The sequence below is a fragment of the Ischnura elegans genome, chromosome 2, assembly GCF_921293095.1.
Source record: "Ischnura elegans chromosome 2, ioIscEleg1.1, whole genome shotgun sequence".
In the NCBI taxonomy this organism is placed as follows: domain Eukaryota; kingdom Metazoa; phylum Arthropoda; class Insecta; order Odonata; family Coenagrionidae; genus Ischnura; species Ischnura elegans.
In genome coordinates, this window is record NC_060247.1 from 87,330,481 (window position 1) to 87,352,555 (window position 22,075).

A 22,075-nucleotide genomic window follows, 5' to 3' on the forward strand; every position below is an offset into this window, starting at 1 on the left:
ACAATACAAAGGATTTAGTGTCTAAAACAGGATCTACACCAAGAGTCAAAAACAACAAATAAATATGAAGGCTGGGTAGAATGCAAGTGACCTCTAGTGTACATGTGGCTTAATGAGTGCACCCTAATATAATCTCAACATATTTCTTGCACAGGCACTTTGATTCTTAAAAAAATTACTTTTCTTCTATAGTGATGAAAAATGAACTGTTTTCAATAAGCAAAATGTCTTTCTTGACAGACATTTTTTTCATATTTTTGATTTTTAAGAGATCATTGTTGGAATGAGGACAACAAGATGCATACATGTACACGTTCCCTGGACGTAGGTTGACACCATCTGCGGAACTTGGCCGGCAGCTGCACATCCAAACGGAAGAAGAAAAGACAAGTCGAGGATGCAAAGATAAAAAAGTGCACCAGGTAAGAATTGATGTTCCACAAACTCTTCATGTACAACCACCCATCCACATAGTAACACAAAATGGATGTGTTAAAAAAATGTGACTTTCGATAGTAACCTGGGAAATGTTTAACTTAAAAAGTGTCCCTTTCTCCCTTTAATTAACAACAGTTTTTAAGTAAAAATTCCAATAATTTAAAATGGCTATTTGGCACCTGAATAGTGTACAGATGCTGTTTGAAGACTCACTTGTATATAAAAGGTGAAAATAAGTGCAATGACACTATTCCCAACAGATATTAATCCCTTCCCTTCTTACTCATACTTTACACTAGCAATCAAGGTGATTCAGATTGGTGAAAGTGAAAAAAATTGACAGAGTTCTAAATCTAACTACAATCACCCCTTTCATCATTTTTAAATAAAATCCCTTCTCCGAACATGAAGATGAAGAAATAAAAGCATTCTATGATAAATAAAAATGAATTAGTTATCAATTATTTGGTACATATATACCCAACCAAGATTAAAGAGGTAGAAACTTTAGTCAGGGTATTAAGAATGCATTCTGAATACACAAATGACTTTGCCCCCTATAAATGAAGTATTTTACCTCCAGAATACGATCTTTTCCTACAAATCTTCAAATTCAGGCTTCATGCAACCAATTTCGATGGAAGCTTTTTTTAAGCGTGGTCACTGGGCACTGACAAAAATGCATCAGATAAGACCTCAATCTTCATTAAGAATCTAACCCAAACAAGCATTCATCATTTAGCACACAAAACATGTGAAGAACATTAAAACCACTGAATATTTTACAGCAGAAAATCACTACTTCTAAGCTGGTGTAAAATATTTCAACACAGGACTTTAACTAAGCAAGTACCTTTCAAAGAGACAAACAAAGTAACACCAGCAGAAATTTAGCCTTTACAAGCTATGCACTTAGATGTATACTCAAAAAGCATTCTCAAAATAAAATGCAATAGTCTGTCTACATGATGACCAACAAAAAAAAGAACAAAAGATGTTTTAAATAGCCAGTTACGGAAACTCAAATGTACTTCAAAAAAATTAAATTAAATGGTAGCGAGCCAACACATATTAATTAGCATGCTGTGAAAGAAATGAAGGAGAATCCATAACCAAAAGGAGATTTAGACTCACCCAACCACTTGACATACGAGTTCAGCAGGGAAACAATCCCACGCATATCCCACACGTACGGATAAAGATCATACACCAGCTCTCGGTTTTGGCAGTGGGCTAGCCTGGTGAACAACCTGTCAAGAGCACCTGCCATTTCATCCAGACGCCGTGCCCTGATCCGCCACTCAGTTGCCTGTGTAAGGATAATTACATGCATCACTGCATTAAGCATTCCCATTCACTAAAATTAAAAGCTTAGCTATAGGCCAAAAGGTGAAAAATTAGCCATTGGCAATGTTAAGATGACAATGCACAGCATCATCACTGAAAATTTGGTCATGCGAAAGACGTGAACCAACCACCCTCTGAGGGGCAAACTAACGCAGAGGTGATATTCGGTTTGAAAAGACCTGCTGCAATGATTTTTTTACGTTTGGTTTTTTTGGACACACTCCCTAAAGTTCCAAATTGATACCAGCAGGCTTTCTTCCATTCCCATAAGTGAAATACCCCCTCAAAGGACACCACAATGTGACCCTAAGTGCCGACAAAGAAGCTTGGACTCATATCTTGAAGGACGTTTGCAATCTGCCTACCAGGAAGCTTTCAAGTCGTGGGAAAAGCACAGGAAAAAGTGTACCAATACTCATGGAAAGAACCTCGAAGACTTTGGATGCTGTAAAAATATCCCAAAAAAAACTAATTTTCGAGCACTTTTCCTGATACTTTTTATACAAACCCTGTACAGCAGAGCACCAATTTTCTGTCATTTCATTAACACTTTTTTATATCATCCATTTGGCAGCTCCCCTCAAACACTTCTCTACCCTTTTGTTTCCACCTTTAACTTCCAAAAATAATAATGAATTATTTTATGGAATGGTCGCACAAGATAATAAGTACAAATAATAATAAGAATGAATTGAAAACAAGGTAATTTGCTGGGAAAATGATCATTAATGGATAACATAATCATCTTTTTCAATTAGCCATTTAAGCTTCTCCTTACATCAACACAAATAATAATTGATCCCATATGGTATAACAAGGAATGATTATGTACACATTGTAAAAGTCCAAGTCCATTACTGACCATTCCCCTTCTTCATCTTTTTCCTTCCCATCCTTCTCCCCCCACCATAGCTCTTGGTCAGCGCACGCCGAGGCTGGCGAAGTGAAATGTGTGCATTACTGGGTAAGATTGTGAATGGGAGAGGAATTGCTGGTGAAGTTAAATGCACAATGATTGTGAGGTAGGGGAGGGGTTTATTTGACCCCTCCTGGACCAACCACCAGTAGTGGCCTTCCCATGCCATCCCAGTAATGCACTCCCCAACTCTCTGAGTCTCAGAGTTCCAAGGATATATAAGTGGGGAAGACATGTGATTGGAGAGCAAATTACATACCAGGCCAGAGAAAACACAAAATATGATGCAAGACAATTGGCAGGTGCTAACTGGATGTCTGGCATCTTGGTGCTAGAAAATTTGAGCCACCTTCAACAGTATCTGAGCCTCCCATTAGTCTTTCTGAGCAGAGACATGAGGTGATACGAGGTGGTTGGCGGGTATTTAATTGGAGCACTGCATCTTACGTGCCCAGAAGCTTTAGAATTCGGGTCACCTTCAACAATCTTCTCAAAATGAGATCAAAGGCATTACAAGGCAGTTGGGAGGCACCAATTGAAGTCTGGAGTCTTTGCACTCGGCAGTTGAGATGGCAGGATGACTCCAGTAAACTGATCATACATGGGACCCGTGATTATGTGAGATCATTGTTGCCCCATGAAAACCCCAACCTCGGAGCTCCCGCCACAATTCTCAGTCCAAAGTGTCAAGCTGTAGTGACTTGGTAAAACTTCCCCTCAGTCCCAGTCAACCCTTGTTAGTAGTGCACCCCCACATCGTTAGTTGAAGGACTCAATGTAACCTTCTTTAATTTTTTGTATAGAATAAGTGAGCACAATCAATTTCGACGTTCGATGTTTAACCAAAATAGCAAACTGAATTGCAATTTTCAATTATGTAAAATGAAGTCATTTTCTGTGTTTTCCACATTTTAGTTTTAACTTAAATGCCTAATAAATGACCATAGTAAACAAAAGTTCATCAATTTTAACATCTCCTCCCCCATTAGTTCAAGAGACTTTTTTTGTTTTAATATTTGTCATTGTTTCAATTTAACGCTGAACGCTCTCAATTAATAAAATTATAATTAATTTCATTTCGTTCAGAAATCCCCCTGCTTGGTCGTGCCTTGCCATCATAGGCCCACTTTTTTCATTTTTCACAGCTTTTATTTTAAACATGATCAGCACAACAGTCGTGAGGACATGCATTTCACCATGGGAGCCCATTTCACGCCCAATTTGTCAACATTGCCTCAGCTTTTAAAATTCAATTTGTGCAGCAACTGGCGGATCAGGACCATTAAAGTATACCTATCACAGCACACTATGGGGGCGAAGGATAAGTGATCCTAGGGCAGGCTAGCGGGCCTTTGGACTTGCTGCCTGCCAAGACCGTCATGCGTGGTGTAGAGCCACATCCTCCACGAGGTGCCCCTGGTTTTCGCAGAACATGACGGATCTAGACCTGGCTGGTCGATAAACTGCTCCCTTCACTACGGTGGGCCCCTGCGCCAAGGTGACCACGTGAGGTGGGGCGGAGGGTGAGAAGTCTCTAGCAGGGGCGACTCCGGAAACCAGGCGACCTCCGGTTTTATTTAGCCTTACTCATACATGCGGGGCTCTGTATGGGCAGGACCTTTATTTCCCTAGCTACTCGTGGGATTTTCATGGATATCAAACAAAAATCTAAAACCTCATCGGAGGCTGCCGCAAGGCGGTCTCTGTCTCTATCTGGGCAGGAGGAGGAGGCCCTGTTGATGAGCCCCTGTGGGGATCGAGACGGGAGCAACTCAACCGCCCTGACAAAAGGGGGCCCTTCGGGGATCCCCACCAAAGTTGGCCCTACTTCCAACCCCTCGGGGGAGGAGGAGGGCTTATTATCAGACTCCTCGGAGTCAACACTGAAAGAGATGCCTCATACTCCCATGACAGTGGAGTCCGACTCCGGTGCTTCCACCTTAGGGAGTGTGGCCTCTGACATGAGAAGGCTCTTCACAGAGAGCAAGATTTCCGCCAAGAAGAATAAGAGGTTGCGGAAGAGGGAGAGGCAAAGGGCTGCTAAGGCTGCCGGAGGATCTGCGCCCCCCCCTGCGAAAGGGTGTACTGCTGGGGACAATGTACCCAGCAGGGGCCCCGAGCGGGGTGTGGTTGGTGCGGAGACCCCGAAGGCCGCGGCAAAACGGAGCCGAACCCCTGGCGACACTCCTTCCGGCGAGGCGAGAGACAATAAGAGGGTTAAACCCTCATATGCTGAGGTCACCAAGGACCTCAAGAGGATGGCCATCGTTCCTCATAACTACCCGACAGGGGTGGTGACGGAGGAATGGATTGCGGAGATCGAGGGGCGACTGGAAAAACTCTGGGACGCTGTCCCAGAGGGCCAGGAGCTCCCGATTTTTATGGGCACCAGGCTCATCAATGGTGCCATGGAGGTTGCCTGCTGCAACGATCTATCAGCGTCGTGGCTGGTGACCGCCACGGAACAGATGGGACCTGTAGAAGGGATCGTCTGTAAGTGTGTTGAGGCGGACACCCTCATAAAGAGGAGGAGACTGATGGTCTGGGTCCCAGGACACAGCAGGCCAGAGGTCAAGCCTCTTCAAGAGCGACTTAAACGCGTCAATCCTGGGCTCAACATCAGCCTTTGGAGGACGTATGACAGGCAGGTGCTTGCAAAGGGCACCCGTTTCATCTTGGGTGTCGATGAGCCATCTGCCGACATCATATCGGGCCCCAACTTTCAAAGGCATATCGGCCTTAGCAAAGTTGAGGTTGCTTTCCTGGGGACTTCAGGGGGGACGGATAAACCGAAACCCCCTGATGAAGAAGCTGCCTCAACCAGCAAGGAGGGAGTGGAGAAATAGTCATGGCAGGCATCACTATGCTCCAGGCCAATCTCCAACACTCCAAGGCCGCCTCAGGGGTCCTGCAAAGGATCCTTTATGAAGGTAAGGTCAATGTTGCTCTGATCCAAGAACCATGGGCTTTCCAAGGTAGGGTCAGAGGCTTGAGTACAACATCTGGTAAAATGTTTCATTGCACCAATGCTGATAGACCAAGGACATGTGTCTTTGTTAATGGGCTGAGAGCCATGCTCTTACCACAATTTACCTCCAGGGACCAGACGGCAGTCATCCTGACTCTGGGGACTGGTGCCAACATAAGGAGGATTGTTACCTGTTCCTCCTACCTACCATATGACTCTCCGGAGCTGCCGCCGACTGCGGAGTTGGAGAGGTTGGTAAGTTATTGCAGATCTAATGGTCTAGAATTACTAGTGGGGTGTGATGCTAACTCACATCATTTTGTGTGGGGGAGCAGTGACTCCAACGATAGAGGCAGAGCCCTAGTGGAATACCTCATGACAACTAACCTCCAGGTGCTCAACAGGGGCTCCTTACCCACATTCTCAAACAGTTTGAGGGAGGAGGTGCTAGACATTACTTTTTGCACCAATACACTGGTAAGTTCAGTGGGTGAATGGAGAGTATCCAACGAGGTCTCACTGTCAGACCACAGGCATATTCTCTTCACACTTATGCTCGCCGCTGAAAAGCGAACCACATACCGGAATCCTAGGAGCACGAACTGGGTAATGTACCGAGACTATTTAAGGGATAGCCTGTCACAGACTATTCCTAACAAATTCAACAAAGTGGAGGAGATTGATGCTGCTGCGGAACATCTGCAGAAGTGCATCATCACCTCTTACGAGGTCAGCTGCCCGTTAAGAACCAGGAAAGAGAGTGGTAATCCACCCTGGTGGGGAGCAGAGTTAGAAAGTCTCCGAAAGGAGACAAGAAAACTCTTTAATAAAGCAAAGAGAACCAGGTTGCCGCAAGATTGGGAAACCTTTAAGGACACCCAACGTAGGTACAAATCAGCGATCAAAAGCTCAAAAAAGAAGTCTTGGAGGCGCTTTTGCGAGAATGTGGAGTCAGTTCCACAACTCTCAAGATTTCATAAAATCATTGCAAAAGACCCGGAAGCCGGAGTAGGGTCTCTTTTGCTTCCCTCGGGAGAATATACGTCTTCTGACAAGGAAGCATTAAAACTTCTGTTGGAGACTCACTTTCCAGGCTCCAAAGAGTCGGAGGAGATGCAACAATGGAAGCCTCCCACCCGTCCGGCTGTGACGGACTGGAGACTGGCCTCCAGCATCGTTAAATATGAAGTAACTAGATGGGCTATAATGAGTTTTAGCCCTTACAAATCGGCCGGCGAAGATGGAATTTTCCCGGCACTTTTACAAGAGGGACAGGAGCTGGTATTACTCCCCATGGTAAGGATATTCCGCTCCTGTCTTGCATATGGGTATATCCCAAAGAAGTGGAGAGCTACCAAAGTTGTCTTTATCCCAAAACCAGGGAAGACGGACTACACTTTGGCTAGCTCATTTAGGGGCATTAGCCTAATGTCTTTCCTGCTGAAAACGCTGGAGAAGATAGTTGACAGATATATCAGAGATGGTCCCCTTAGGGACCATCCTCTGCATCCACATCAGCACGCCTACCAGAAGGGCAGGTCTGTGGAAACTGCACTCCACAACCTAGTCTGTAGGATAGAGAACGTACTGGAACATGGTTTGTATGGGTTTGGAGCGTTTCTAGATATAGAAGGAGCCTTCAACAATACATCCTTTGAACAAATCTGCCTGGCAGCGGACAGGCATGGAATCCATACACACATTGTGAGATGGATCAGATACATGCTTGAGCAAAGATCTGTTACCGCCCGTCTTGGAGGGAGCTCGCTGACGGTGAATGTGACAAGAGGGTGTCCACAGGGTGGGGTGTTGTCCCCATTACTGTGGAATATGGTAGTCGACAGTCTGCTGTCAAACCTCCACAATACCGGTGTATTCACACAAGGATACGCTGATGATATCGTGATCTTGGTTTCAGGCAGATTCCTAGACACAGTATGTGAGCTTTTGCAGAAAGCCCTGGACAAAACAGCCCAGTGGTGTTCCGAAACAGGACTCTCTGTTAATCCAGAGAAGACCAATCTTGTTCTCTTCACTAAGAAAAGGAAGAGAGAGGGATTCACTTCCCCCTACCTCTTGGGAAAGAGACTAACACCGTCCTCATCGGTCAAATATCTTGGAGTCACTCTAGATTCCAAGCTCAACTGGAGAGAGCACATGGATAGCAAACTCAAAAAAGCATGTGCCTCATTATGGACATGTAGAAGAGCCCTTGGTAAATCATGGGGCCTTCAACCCAAAGCCATTAGCTGGCTATACAATGTAGTGGTGAAACCTAGTTTCCTCCACTGCTCAATTGTATGGTGGAAAAAGACCAAACAAATTACTGTTAGGAACAAGCTTAACCACCTACAAAGAATGGCCTGTATGGGCATTACAGGAGCAATGAGGACGACTCCAACCTTGGCGATGGAAACTCTGCTGAACCTTCCCCCACTTTATGTGGAAGTAGAGGTTCATGCAAGAGCCACGTTATACAGATTGAGAAATCTAGGTATGTGGTACGACAGAGGAAATTTCTCTGGACACAGACAACTGTGGACGGGACTGAGGGAGTCTAGCACCATTTTTGAGATGGGGTCGGATTCCATGATGGCGACGTTCAATTCTTCACCGCCTCTTTTTAAAACCCATTTCCCAAACAGGGAATGCTGGGCAAAAGAAGAGGGGAAAGCCCTTCATAATGGAGCCCAAGTGTGGTTCACCGATGGCTCCATGAAAGAAGGGAAAGCAGGGGCAGGCGTTTACAGCCAGTCCCCCCCTAGGAGCATACATGTTCCCCTAGGAAGATATGCCACAGTGTTTCAGGCAGAAATTTTTGCTATCCTAACCTGTGTGCACGCTATTGAGGAGACAGGTCTCTACAAGAGACCAATCCATATATGCACTGACAGTCAGGCTGCTCTAAAAGCCCTGAACTCACCTTGGTGCAGATCTAAACTGTTGGCTGAATGCTACAAGGCTCTCAATATTCTGGGCAGCCGCTGCAAAATAGAACTTTTCTGGGTACCGGGACATTCAGGTATCACCGGAAACGAGAAGGCAGATGAACTGGCAAATGCCGGCGCTGAACAGAATCCAATTGGCCCTGAACCAATTGTGCCAGTTGCCCCATCAATTGGGATGGCTGCAATTAAAGTGTGGGGAGCAACCCAACACCTAAAGATCTGGCGGGAAACACCGGGTTTACGTCAGGCAAAAACCCTTATAGGAGAGATCTCTCCTAGACTCGAGAGAAGACTTCTTCTTATGAACAGAAGTCAAGTGCGGACGGTAGTAGGCCTGCTTACGGGTCACTATCACGTAATGAGACATATGCACCTGCTGGGGATAACAGACTCAGATAGGTGTAGATGGTGTGAGATGGAAGAAGAAACAACCACCCATCTAATATGCGAGTGCCCCGCAATCATGAGGACTCGATATAGACACCTGGGCTCACCTTTCATAGAGCCCAAGGAAGTAAGAGATCTTCCCATTGGGGACCTTTTGTCCTTCGTTAAGGACATTGGCCTCTATGGATGATCCATTATCGGTGGTTAGCACAATGGACCTATAGGTCTAAGTGCCCTGGGAGCTGATCCCCCACCGCATAAACTAATCTAATCTAATCTAATCTAACAGCACACTATCTAAAGCTCATGCACACCCTGCACTTCATACCTACACGGAAGTTAAAAAAAGTACTTATGGTTAAACCTTAATTATCTTGCTGTCAATCGGCTGGGCTATTTTCTCCTCTTGACACACACAATTTTCTGAGGGCAACAATAATGTAACTATTTAAAAGATGGATGTATCTTCATAAAAACTCAACAGTGCCACAGCCATAGAATCAACACCGACTCACAGGGGCATACAAAGCCTGGTCATATCAATTCATATGCCTAATTACAGTTAGAAGATGACTCAAATGCTGACAATTACGGATAATAGAAGGATTAATTATTTACATGCCAGCAGACATCCCAAACAAAATTATGTAAAAGGAAAACAAATTCACTTCAATATCTCACCTCAGGATCAATGCTTTCATCTGTACCCCCTCTCCTATTCCCATTCGTGACAACATGTGCATTTGCTTTCAGCCAATGGAATTCCTGCAAGAGTTGCAAGCCTTGATGTCCATGTTCAAACGGGAGGTAAAACAAATCACAGAGGAGGGCTAGGTCATCATGGCTTAAGCCCTCATCTTCCTGGTCCACAACACCTTCTCCCGGAGCGAGTATGTTCATCGAATTTTGAGGGGTTAGAGATGGGCCACTTTCCACCATTGGAACATCTTCCTCGACAGGAGCTGACATACCACCAGTGCGCTCTGGGGAAGACTCTGGGGTAGGATTACAGTCCATTGGCTCAACAGGTGGGACGCCAACCCTTTCCAAACAAACCACTTTGTTCCCAGCTACCAAAGAATTCATGATTGGAACAGAGGGAGGGGGCTGGACTGGAATGCCTTCAGGACCAACCTGTGACAATTATGAAGAAGTGATAAGAAAAAGGTCTTACATTCATTGGTTTACATAGATAATTCATTCTTAACAAAATGATGATAATAATTTACTGATACAAAGAATTATCATACAATCATCAAAGAAGCCAATTTGTTCCAAATAAATAGGATACTACACACATATCAATAGTCACAGAATTTCCTATTCTAAGTACTCATAACCGTATCAAGAGAGTAAAAATAGTTCAATGCTAAGGCATATATTAATACACACTTTAATAGCTTTAAACTAGGCCTGGATCCAGAATATTTTTTCTGCACAGAAAATAAAGTACATATATCAGTACTTTCTTGGGTTCAAACAAGACGACAAGGGCATCATCAAACAGGCACCCTTGTACACATGTTATCATGTGCTAAACATTTGTTGCATCAATTTTATTTTATTTAAATGTTTCCAAATATTTTTTTTATTGAAGGCCTGCATGTTTCATTAATGTCTAATTTTATTTGGAAGAGAGGCATTCATGCTGGAATGATATCTCCTCCGGTAACATGGCAGAAAAATCCCCCGATTTCCACAAATGAATGCAATACATACTTACCAAAAACATGAAGTATAACATCCAAATTTGACTCAAGTTAAAAATATGGTGTTTGCCCGCAAGAAATATAAACTTTTTTTGCACAAGAACTGGGTTTTACTAAATATAGTTGAGTTATGAAAAAGTTGATCGTCCTTGCCTGCATTGCTACAAATGGCCAATGCAGTAACACATACAAATCATCCCAGATAAATTCAGTGGGTGAAGTGGGAAATCCAGCAAAGTAGGGAACATGGTGAGCACCATCACATGATTTTTGCATTGTTGTATTTATACCAATATGACACGCATATACCAACGAAATGTGAAATTATTTAGAAATTTTACTAGTTAGTCACCATACTCAAGTAAATGCAACTAAAAATTACAAAATCTACATCATTTTATATTAAAACTGTGCACCATTACTGTGTTTCCTGTGCATAATAATTAACATTCAAGACGACTTACGGTTCCACAGACCTCAGCTAAGGCTTGAAGGCTTCCCTGAGGAGTAGGAGTTGAAGGTGATGATGTCGCCACAGCCCCCGAACCTCCAGACGCATTGCTCATTGTGGTCGTGGTGAGACTCATGCATGTGTTGATTGATGGGAGTACTGGAGGTACCAATGCAGTTACCAACACCTGCTACTCAAAGTAATAGACATACAAATTAGAACAAAATCTTCACAGCAAATCCTCAAGCATCTCTCAGCTGTTTATTTCCACCTCATTGATAACTATTCCCTCCATGCTGGCTTATAAAGCCAATACTGAATGAAAATTAAATATTTAAAATGATCACCTAGCTAGAATAAGAAATGAATATGTACTCGAAATGAAAAACAAACTCCCAAAAATAACCTTCAATAATTGTCTGAAATATGGATGTAACAGTAAGAAACCATTGAACCAATTTTGAGGCTAAATTATTCACAGGTAACTGATAAAAATGTGCCCATTTATCTCTCGAATTAACACAGAAATACAACTTGCACGCAGGGTAGTCATCATTGTATATTACTCAGTACTTACTTGAGGTTTGGCCATAAGGCCAGTGACAGACTTTTTTCGCCTAAACTCCGGAAGCCACTCATTAATAGCATTTCTAAGGGCGCGTTTTGGATGGTACATATTGGGGGACAATGTTAGTGGGGCTTCCTCAACACAACCATCTTCTGTTTCAGTTTCTAGCTTAATATCAGCACTCACTGTATCATCTGAAAATTAATAACACTCTTACTAAAAGCATTACAATATCTCCACAGACACCACAGATAATTTTATTCAAAAATATTTACTATTACATTCGGTAGTGGCATAACTAGGAATATGCTTTGGGGGAATGAGGGGACCTTGAGGGGGGACCCCTCCCTCCGGGCAATGGAGGACCAAGGGAAAATTTGTGAAAAATTACATGCATGGAAATACATTTAGCATCATTAATAAATGATCTTTAACTTTAAGCAGATGCAGACAATATAAGTCAAAACTAGACAATAGTTTTAAATAATATTTTTTGTTTCTATATCTAAAGAGAAAATTATTTCGAAGGCAATAAATGAAGATAATAGCAATAAAGCTTACTGAGACTTAGATCTCGCCTTCCGTCAGCATTGCAACGACTCCATTGTGCAAGAGTATGAATTGCCACGAAATTGGCACCATATTCACAGTTGGGATTTGTAAGGACACCACGAAGCCTTCGAATAAGGTCTGGAGAACGGCCAGAATATGGGCCCAAGAAGACACGCTTTTGATCATAATCGTTAGCATGCAAATTATCCCAAATAACTGGAGGTCGTCGCATTACTTCTGTCACCTCTTCAATGGATTCAACAGTAAGCAAGCGGGATATCACTTTTGGACCTTACAAAGAAAATAAAAAATAAAAATTAGTAGCTGTTACAAGCTAGGCTGTAAATCTTAGAAATTTAGAGTAGAGCTAGTTTCTTTTTCTCTGGGCCAACAATGATTTACCACAGAGCCCGATTGATCAGGTTGCAATACATATATGAGGGGGTGAGAAGCCAAGGGGTAAAAGTGATTTTTTTTTCTAAACAAAGTTAGGCACAGAAATTTGGTGAAATAAAACAAACGAGATCAACTAGATATTTAGTCGTCTACAGCATCAGTAAACTAATAACAACCTTAATCAAGACAATTAATAAATAATAAAAATAAAAGTTACAAACACAAGCTGTAACAGAAGTATACATGAAGTTCTTTCACTTACCAGTCCACATTATGTCAATCTCTGGAGCTAGTTTAGCACCAATGGTGTTAAGATACTCAGAGTTTTGTACATTTGGCATGGCCCGAGCTGCACAATACTGGGTTGGGCACAGAAGAAACTTAGGCTGATTAAGGTGCTGGAATATGTCATTGGAAATAGATACCTGAAAGAAGAAGCAAGCAAAACTGTTTGATTGTAGCAAAAAATATCTTTCCAACACTACGAAACATTTAATTAATATATCTCCAAAATATCAACAATGGATGAATTATCTGAGGATAAAAAATATTATCTAAAAGCAATCAACTGCATTATAGGGCACAAAGAATGAGGCATCTTGATTTAATAAATGGACAAAGTACAGCCAAATTAAATGTTCAAGCTGCAGTTTAGTTAAATGAAAATTCATCAATATGCTCTGAACTATAAAAAAGAACTTCTTCCATGCCTTTCTTTAAGAGTAACTTGATGACAAGGTAGGGAAATGGGTAGGTCAAAAGTACCTATATGAACTTTTAATTTAAGAACTAACTAAATAATAAAGCCTTAGGTCACATTCAAAGACACAACACCTGCTTTGGTTAAAGGTACAAAAATGAATCCTTACAACACATGAATTTTTGGCGGTACTGTAACTTCAAGAAGAAGAAGAACTGTAAGAAAAATCAATGAGAATACATTTCAATGAAAAAAGTTAAGTTCCTACTTCCACAGTAGGTGGCTGGGTCACCCAAAATTCAAGAGTACTAAGAGTTCTTTTTGGTTATCTTTACCCACACTTGGTGTCATGTTTTTGTACATGCTAACAATGAAGTACAAACAATGACGGAATGAAAGGAAAATCATGATTAAAATAATTTTCTTACAACAAATACAGTAAACTCTCGATTATACGAAGCAGGATTTTACGACGTTTTCGATTTTATGAAGTGATATTGCGGTCCCAGCGAAAAGCCTACGCTAAATACATGGCACTATTCGATTATACGAAGTTTCGATTATACGAAATGTTTTGAAATTACGAACATCGGCTCGGTCCCCAGGAGCAAATGGCATTCGTTTATAAGAACTACGGCAAAATATTTGTCAATAAAAATAAGTAGCTAAAAAAATCAGTGCTTCCGACTGTGGTCCATCAAAAGTGTGAAATTGTAAATGATAGTGCAACTTTGGAGAGATAGAGTTCGCCTAAAACCTCATGGAGGGAATTTAAGGGAAGTAGGAGTTCAGTAAAACTATTGCAACTGACATACTGCCCCTATTTACGTGCCTAAGCGTAAACATCGCATTGACAATACTTCGTAGTTTAACATGCCAGGAAGGTCGCGCAGGGTATTTCGTACACTCCTACTTAACCCTTTGCACTGCTGTGAACGTACCTGGTACATTCGCAAGACAGGCTGCTGTGAACGTACTTCGAAGACTACTCGACTACTTTTCGCCGAAGCACTTCGAAGGGTCCTAATCCGGGGTCCTTTCCTCGACGAGCTCACCCTCGCTGGCCCCTCTCTTCGACCCTCCGAGCGGGGGGCCTCCCTCCCCAAAAGTGACCACTCTGACTGCATTTTGAAAATCTATCAATCAATGCCATCATCAAAAAATGATTGTTTGCATCGCACTCCTGCCAATCAGGCATTCAAGTACGTCTCTGAACCGTGTTTCTGTGATGAGAAATAAAGATTTTGTTAACTTTGCTAAAATGGCCAAGTGAATAAAATTGTTATTTTTCATCGCAGAAATACGGTTCAAAGGTTGATTTCCTCCTCTACAATTGGAAATTGCTGGAAATTGGACGGATTCCCTTTGATAGCGCATCATGAGGATTTTCTCGAGGTTGGTTATCGATACAACTAGCCTACTAGAAATTCTACAGCTACAATATCACGGGGCTATGGTTGATTCGTTACGTTATACCTTCAGGAAGCTGCAGCGGATGAAATCGCGGAGGAGATTAGAGGCTTAAAAGATGATTTTGAAAAATACTTGGAAAAAGCAGGAGCACAGAGTGCAACATCAAATGATTATATTTCCCTAGACGATGATCTTCAGGCTTGCGACAATGCGACACCGGTACCTACGTCGGAAGAAGCAGCGGCCTGGACTAGTCATAATAGCAGTGACGACGAGGATGAAAGTGAGAAAGTAATTTCACCTAATAAAAAAGCATACGCTGCCCTCCAAACATTAAGATATTTTGATCTGGCTAACGATTTGGACCCCCAATTTAATTCCCATTTATGCAAGTTAGAAACCATGTTGGAAGCGGCGATGGAGAAGGGCAAAAGGCAAAAACAACAGATTTTTTTGGGTAATATCATTTCGTGTATCTATTAGGCTTCCTGAATAAACAACTTAAATATCTCAAGTATTAGGCTCTATATACCACCAACTTATTTTCCAGGCTACTCGTAATGAAGACGCACTTCCAACTCTAACCATGAACTTTCTTCTCGCGCGCCTCCCCGTTCTCCCATGCCGAGTGATCTTACTTTCCAAAGTCTTTGTTTACTCCTTCCTGCGACCTTCTGCTGATCTTGCTGACACCCATCTTACGCATCCCAAACCCCTCCCTACCCAGCATTTCCCATTCACTCCCTCCCTAAGGTGACGGAGCTTGAGTGTGTCGTAAAAAAATACGGCCCCAAAACATAGATTGAGGCAGAGCTGAAGGCCCTTTCCCCACCCTTCTTTCTCCTGCCCCCTTCACCACTCATTATGCTGACCACACTTCTTTTCTCAGACAATCCCCATCCCACTCTTATTCACCCCACCCACTGGGAACTTTCTCCAAACTGTGGAGAACGGCATGGTTCATCTTTACCGGTAACGGTGGTAAGTTTTTAACTGGCGAGAGGCTGGAGAAGTATCTTCCACTATCGGGGAAACGGTGCCGTGCTTATAATTGTCTCTCTTCTTCTCTGCTGACTTTTCAATTGAAATTATTTTCTTTGCTCTTTCCACACAATATTTATTTACAATTATGGCGCGCCTATTTTTTAGTGCTAAAACTAAGAAAATCTTTTCTCTATGTCAATGATCCTTTGCATAACTTTCAATACAGCAGAGAAAGGAACACGAAAACTAAGTGAGGTGAAGGTACAGGTTTTTGTGTGTCATTTTTGGGAATTCACGCAAGTGAACCAATACTTCACCGACGTTGAGAAAAGATGAAACGTCTCTTGTAGGAAAACAATCAATGTGGATAATAACGTTTCTCTCTTTATTTCTCCGATAATGGAATATGTTTCTCCTGTCTTTTTCCGGTTGGAAAACGACAGGAGAAACAGGTTGGCTCCTATCAGCATAAAAGTAGAGAGACATACTATATGAACATAGCACCTCACACCCAGTACGAAGAATATAATCCTGATGAAGAATAAAGTCTTTCATAGCAACGTCTGCAAAGATGATGGAGCACAGTTGCCGGACGGAGAACTCAAACAGAATTTACTTCAAATATTCACCAGAAGATAATCATATCCTACGTAATTTATGATCGTAACTGAATCTTAATGAAAATAACTAATTGAAATGATAGCACATTCAGCTGAAAATACAGAGTAACTCGAAATATTAACTTACGAAGGCTATTTTGGAAATGGGTTAAGGCCCTTGTTTTTCTTTTTTTTTTCTCGTCACTGAGCGATAGAGGGCAACATAAATGGTGGTTAGGCCCTTAGAGTATGGTTAGGCCGGCTGGCGCTAAAATTCCATGGGTGTTGGAAACAAATATCTATCTTACGCGTACTTAATAGTTGCAATTTGCTCCTAACCACAAATTTATAACATTAAATTCTTATAATAAATTTCAATACATTATTTGATTACATTTTCTAAACTGGTCGGGAATTTCTTAAGTGATCGTTGATATTGAAGTATGTACAAGATATGGGGATTTTATGGTGGTACAGTGAGTCCTCGTTTAACGTCACTTACCGTTCCTGAAAAATGTGACGATAAACGAAATGACGTTAATCGAAGCATAATATCCCATAAGAAACAATGTAAAAAGTGAATATCGGCTCCTAGACTTCACAATTTCTACGCGAAAAAAATGTTAGCGTATCATATCTGGGGCATTTTTTACGATGGGAATGCCAAACAATTATATAAATACGAGTTCCTGTCTTCATCGACGACAATAGCAGCAGTGACGTAAATCCTTCTCCATTTTTGTATCTTCCAGCATTTGCTTTTCGGCTTCGCAATGGTGGTCGCCCGGGAGAGCGTCGCCTGGGCATCATCATCGCTGAAACATCGTCGCAGTTACGGGAACCAAAATTATTGTGAACTCGGCGAAAAAAGTGATGACGAAAACTTCGAGTTCTACACGGAAAAATGCCTTGAAATCACTTTTTAGGTTCCTGAAAACCATTATGTCAAGTAAAACCTTGCGCACCTACGCAAGAATTCATTTAGCAGAAATTTTTGCTAAAACCGTAATCGCAATTAAGAATGAACACACCGTTTTACACTTTGCTTAGACTGACTGTATTACCGCCCACAAAACGAACAACCTGCAACGCCCGCTGCTTCGCCTTTTTTTTCGCGCGAAATTTAAAAGACTTGACGTTATCGCGAAGCGTAGGTGCGATAAACGAATGACGGTCTCAAAATTTTCGTGACGTTATCGCGAAATGACGTTAAACGGGGTGACGTAGAACAAGGACTCACTGTATAGTTATTTAACGATCGTTCACAGCATAAATCGATTACAAAAAGCCTTTTCTAAGAATTTTACCATTAATAACCACCTAAAACACTTAAATAAGGCCACTAAAGACAGAAAAGGGCGGAGGAAACAAAAGCAAACATTTTTTCGTGACTTATGATAAAGGTTTGAAATTACGAAACTCGATTTTACGAAGTGCCAATTTTCCGGTCCCACTGACTTCGTATAATCGAGAGTTTACTGTAATGAACTAGTTTCTGCGGTCCCTAAACTATACATGAAAAATATATGAAATTGTCATTCTTTTTAAATAAGCTACGATGAAGGAGGTCAGATGGCTTACATATTATACGATGGCATACATATTTTACAAGTTATGTCATAAATTCTTAACAGAAGAGCATTTTTGATGATTCTTTCCTGGAAAGCATTCAAATTGAATACAAATGAAAGAAAAAAAAGTTATAAGAGAAACAGAGCATCTTTTGCGATCTATTAAAAATTAGTGAAATTACAAAATTTGATGCTACTGCGGGCCAAAAATTTTTCTGTCTCAATGACTTCATATTTCCAAGAGTTCACTGTATTTGAAAGGAGATATTGCACAATGGGAGAAGCAGTGACGTAACTAGGACTATGCTTTGGGAGGGATAGGATGGCCTGGGGTAGTGACCTCCCTCCCAGGCCAAGGTCCGGGATGAAGACTTACTTAATGGGGTCCGTAAAAATTTTTGAAAAATGACATACCTGGAAATATATTTTGCTACATTTTGACACTAAAAATTTAACTTTAAGCAGATGCAGTTATTAAAGGTCAAAACTAGACAATAGTTATAAATATCTTTTAAATTTCTCGTAGGCTTTGGGGGGATCTATCACCTCATCCACCCCCCCCCCCCCAGGTTATACTGGCGAGAAGGATGGTAAGGCAAGGTGAAGAGAAAGCCTATGGTGAAAGCCTGCCCTAAACAAAAGATAGGTCTAGTTTGATTTCCCACCAAACAGATTGTAACACTCCGAGTCTACCATTTAGTACTAAGGTTTAAGTAAGGGATAAGGCAGCCAGGGAAAAATCCCAGCCGCTGCCAGGGTTTACATAGATGTCCCTGGAATAAGACCCCACTCATCAACCATCACATCCCTGCAATTCCTGTTTCAATCATGTATAGATGATAAAACTAATAAAAAATAAGCCTGTAACACATTACATTAATAGGCATTTAAAGTGAAGATTTTGTTCTTAGCACAAAAAATAGCACATAGAATATGTCACACACAGAATTGTTTAAACAAATTAACAGGGGCAACATTTCTAAACTTAAGTGCTGGTGCACTTTTTTGTATTATGAAGATGCTAAAAACTTGGGACTTGAAACCCTGATCCAGCACGGTTTGCAGCCAAACGCAGTCCCCCAAATGCACCTCACACCCTTGCCTAGTCATACAACGTTGTCACATGCATATGGAGCCCCGAAATAAGCCTGAACCACCAAAACAATCTCTATCTTCAAATCATCAAAAGAAGGGATTCTTCCTTTGGATCCTTCACGTTCATCGTCCCTTCCCGCTCTTTTCTTCACCGAACCCTTTTGTTTGCAAGTGACGTGGGCGTTTCCCTTTCTTACCTCAAAACCTTGCACCCTGCCCTGAACTAAACCCTTCTGCCGGTCATCGGACAACTCTCAGCGGCCGGACTGTAGGTTTATCAACTTACGAACAAGGTCTCAGAACGTATCTACTTCGTATATCGAGGACTTAGTGTTTTCGGGAAGATATCAACCCTTGATTGCATCATGCTGCATTCTTCTATTGAGAAACTGAAGCGAATTATCTTGTTTTTATACATATGCACGCAATTTTATTGCTTAAATTACACTGTTTTTTCGATGATTCCTAAAAGAAATGTTCATACGAACTTTGTTATTACATACTTATGGTTTTTCGGTCCCGTAAATTTTGTAATAATGAGAATATACTGTAAATACATTGGGCAAAGAAAAAAAGCTTCTACATGAGGTATGGACAAGACTGAGGGTTAGAATGGAGTGAGTAATGAACAAAGAGGGAAAGTGAAAGACTGTGCTAACGAGAAGGTTAAGGACATATTAAGCTCAGAGCCAATGCTAAAGCCTTATCCTGGGGATTAGCCATCAGTCATACTTTCAGTCCCCATAAATCTAGAGGTCACAAAGGCATTTTTGTAATATTTGACCGACTTTTCCAACAATGCTGTTAGGGACATATGAGTCAATTATCTTTTGAAAATATGAATAATTTTAACATCTTCAGCAGCTCATTACTGACTGGGATTTAAAAGAATTCCAAAGCTATCCTAGGTTCAAGATTGCTTGTCCTGGTGAGTCAACGCCCCTCCCACGGATGTACCTTTGGGCATCTATGCCACAGGAATCTACCAGGCAGAATTAAAACTACTTCATTGTATCAAAATAAATAAAATTATCAATTAAAAAAAGCATTTACTTCACCTGTGCATGGGCAAATGACTGAAAAACTTCTTTATCAGCTTCCGACATTTCAGGCTCAATGTCATCAAACAATAATGCAAATGCTACACAGCCAAACTGAGACACCTGTTCCAAAATATGATAAAATCAGAAAAAGAAAACTATTTACATATGTTAGATGTTATACAAAAACATTTTATACAAATAAAATTATATTTATAACTTCGATTATTTCCAATATAAGCTAGGGACACTTCAAATGGTTTACATAAAAATATTCAGATGCCAAATGAAAGATACTACTACTTAACCACGCAACTTATATAATACTATGGATGGTTCAATGAAACCAAGGAGGTTATAATATGTACAACCTCCTTGAAGAAAACTAACTTTAAAACCATAAATTCGTTCTCATTTATTTTATCCCTTGTCTGCATCACGAAAAATTTGAAAAAGCTACCCCTCCCCCTAATAAATCTATCCCAAGTTTACTAAAAAAAGAAAAATGCTAAGTGTGTGTTAATATTTTTTGCAAGTATCTTAATCAAATAGCAATATAGCCACAAATTATGATAATATTTGCTACAACCGTTTTCCAGTGAACACCGAACATACAGTAAAATTCATCATTGAACCACTTACCTGTTCAAGCTTTCGTTTTAAAGCGGCTATTTCTTTGCTACTAGAATATGTGATGTCTAAGCCCGGTGAGAGTGCATAGTAAAACGTTATTCCACAATCACGCGCTGCTGATACCAATCCTGTCAAATGTTCTGCTTCTTCGACTGAATAAAGTTCACGCCAATATGCTCGGTGCTTATAGTCATCCTTAGGGGCGTACACATAAGAGTCCATTCCCCATTTCTTCAGCCTATTAAATTAAAGAAGTGAAAATAATATTTGTAACAGAAACGCCACCAAAATCTGTAGGCATTTGGGCATCACCAATCAATACAGCAAAAATAGGTTAAATTTAGTGCCCTTCACACAGGATAACCGAGATCAAAGAATTTTAAATCATAAAATAAAACTACGGATATGCAGAACACATGTGCAATCATGAAACCTAATAAAATCATCGGTACATACTTCTGAAACAAATCCTTCCTTTGCTCGGTGGTCCAGGGACGACCATAAAAACCTAGAAGAAACGAGTTTTGAGCTCAATATTATGTGTCTAATTCACCCTAATACCAAACTTTACCATTGATAACGTATTAATAACAGTAAAAATATGATAATAAGAGAAATAGAGCGGCAAAATATATACCTTCAACAACACCACACATAAAATTCCCATTCTGGGTATGTAAATTGTCCATCGTTGAAGTTTTAATGTCCGCCATATTACGAGTGGCGCAGGACTTACAAAAGCTTAAAACAATTATATATGAATCACAGATACTTTCTCGAATTCACAAACTCATTTTCTTTTCGAAATAAGCTGGCATTTCTACGCTGTAGCCATCATACCACGTATAACATAAACGCTTTGTATACTACACGGCACTTATCCATGCAGTGCGCACAACGGTATTCATATGCAAACATTTTCTTGTTTTTATATTTTTTCTTGTGTAAACCGTGTAAACGATAGCAGGGGAATCGTTCCGAATGGAGGTTTGGTATACACAGCCCCCTCCAACTCCCGGCCGCTAGGTGGCCCAAAAGCTTCCGTGCGAGGGAATCGCCGATAGATGGTGCTAGTGGGTGTTTGCGCGTCCAGCATTACGAAATTGCATAGAACCAAATACAATACTTGATCGCTGGAACAACGAATTTAAAATGCCTTTAACTGAATTGAACACTAAGAAGCAATTTAATAGCCTTTTAATTTCATTGACAGCCAGTTAGAAAGTCCATGCACAAAAAACATTGCCTTTAGAAGAAATTGAAAATGAGATGTTGTCGTCTGCTAGCAGTCGTATTTTATTAGCTCTACTTCGTAAAAAAGAAGTTATTTGCGTCCTGATCATCATATATTTATCGCTAA

The 22,075-nt window shown here is 41.1% G+C and overlaps 1 protein-coding gene across 3 annotated transcripts in view; it reads right to left on the reverse strand.

Annotated features, from left to right (window-relative positions):
* LOC124154108 (protein O-GlcNAcase) overlaps nucleotides 1–21,612 on the reverse strand; it is a 39,797-nt gene extending 18,185 nt beyond the window's left edge. Inside the window, exons 1-11 of one of the 3 annotated variants that reach the window (XM_046527626.1) lie at nucleotides 21,353–21,612; nucleotides 21,172–21,223; nucleotides 20,725–20,953; nucleotides 20,101–20,205; nucleotides 12,943–13,105; nucleotides 12,294–12,575; nucleotides 11,742–11,926; nucleotides 11,190–11,354; nucleotides 9,686–10,138; nucleotides 1,573–1,747; nucleotides 306–359 (exon numbers count right to left, since the gene is read on the reverse strand). In XM_046527626.1, coding sequence (XP_046383582.1) covers nucleotides 306–359; nucleotides 1,573–1,747; nucleotides 9,686–10,138; nucleotides 11,190–11,354; nucleotides 11,742–11,926; nucleotides 12,294–12,575; nucleotides 12,943–13,105; nucleotides 20,101–20,205; nucleotides 20,725–20,953; nucleotides 21,172–21,223; nucleotides 21,353–21,428 — 1,939 coding nt within the window. In that variant the 5' untranslated portion in view covers nucleotides 21,429–21,612. Of the gene's footprint in view, nucleotides 1–305; nucleotides 360–1,572; nucleotides 1,748–9,685; nucleotides 10,139–11,177; nucleotides 11,355–11,741; nucleotides 11,927–12,293; nucleotides 12,576–12,942; nucleotides 13,106–20,100; nucleotides 20,206–20,724; nucleotides 20,954–21,171; nucleotides 21,224–21,352 lie in introns of all 3 variants that reach the window. The other 2 variants (XM_046527625.1, XM_046527627.1) reach the window with 2 other exon arrangements.
* Nucleotides 21,613–22,075: the final 463 nt, after the last annotated feature.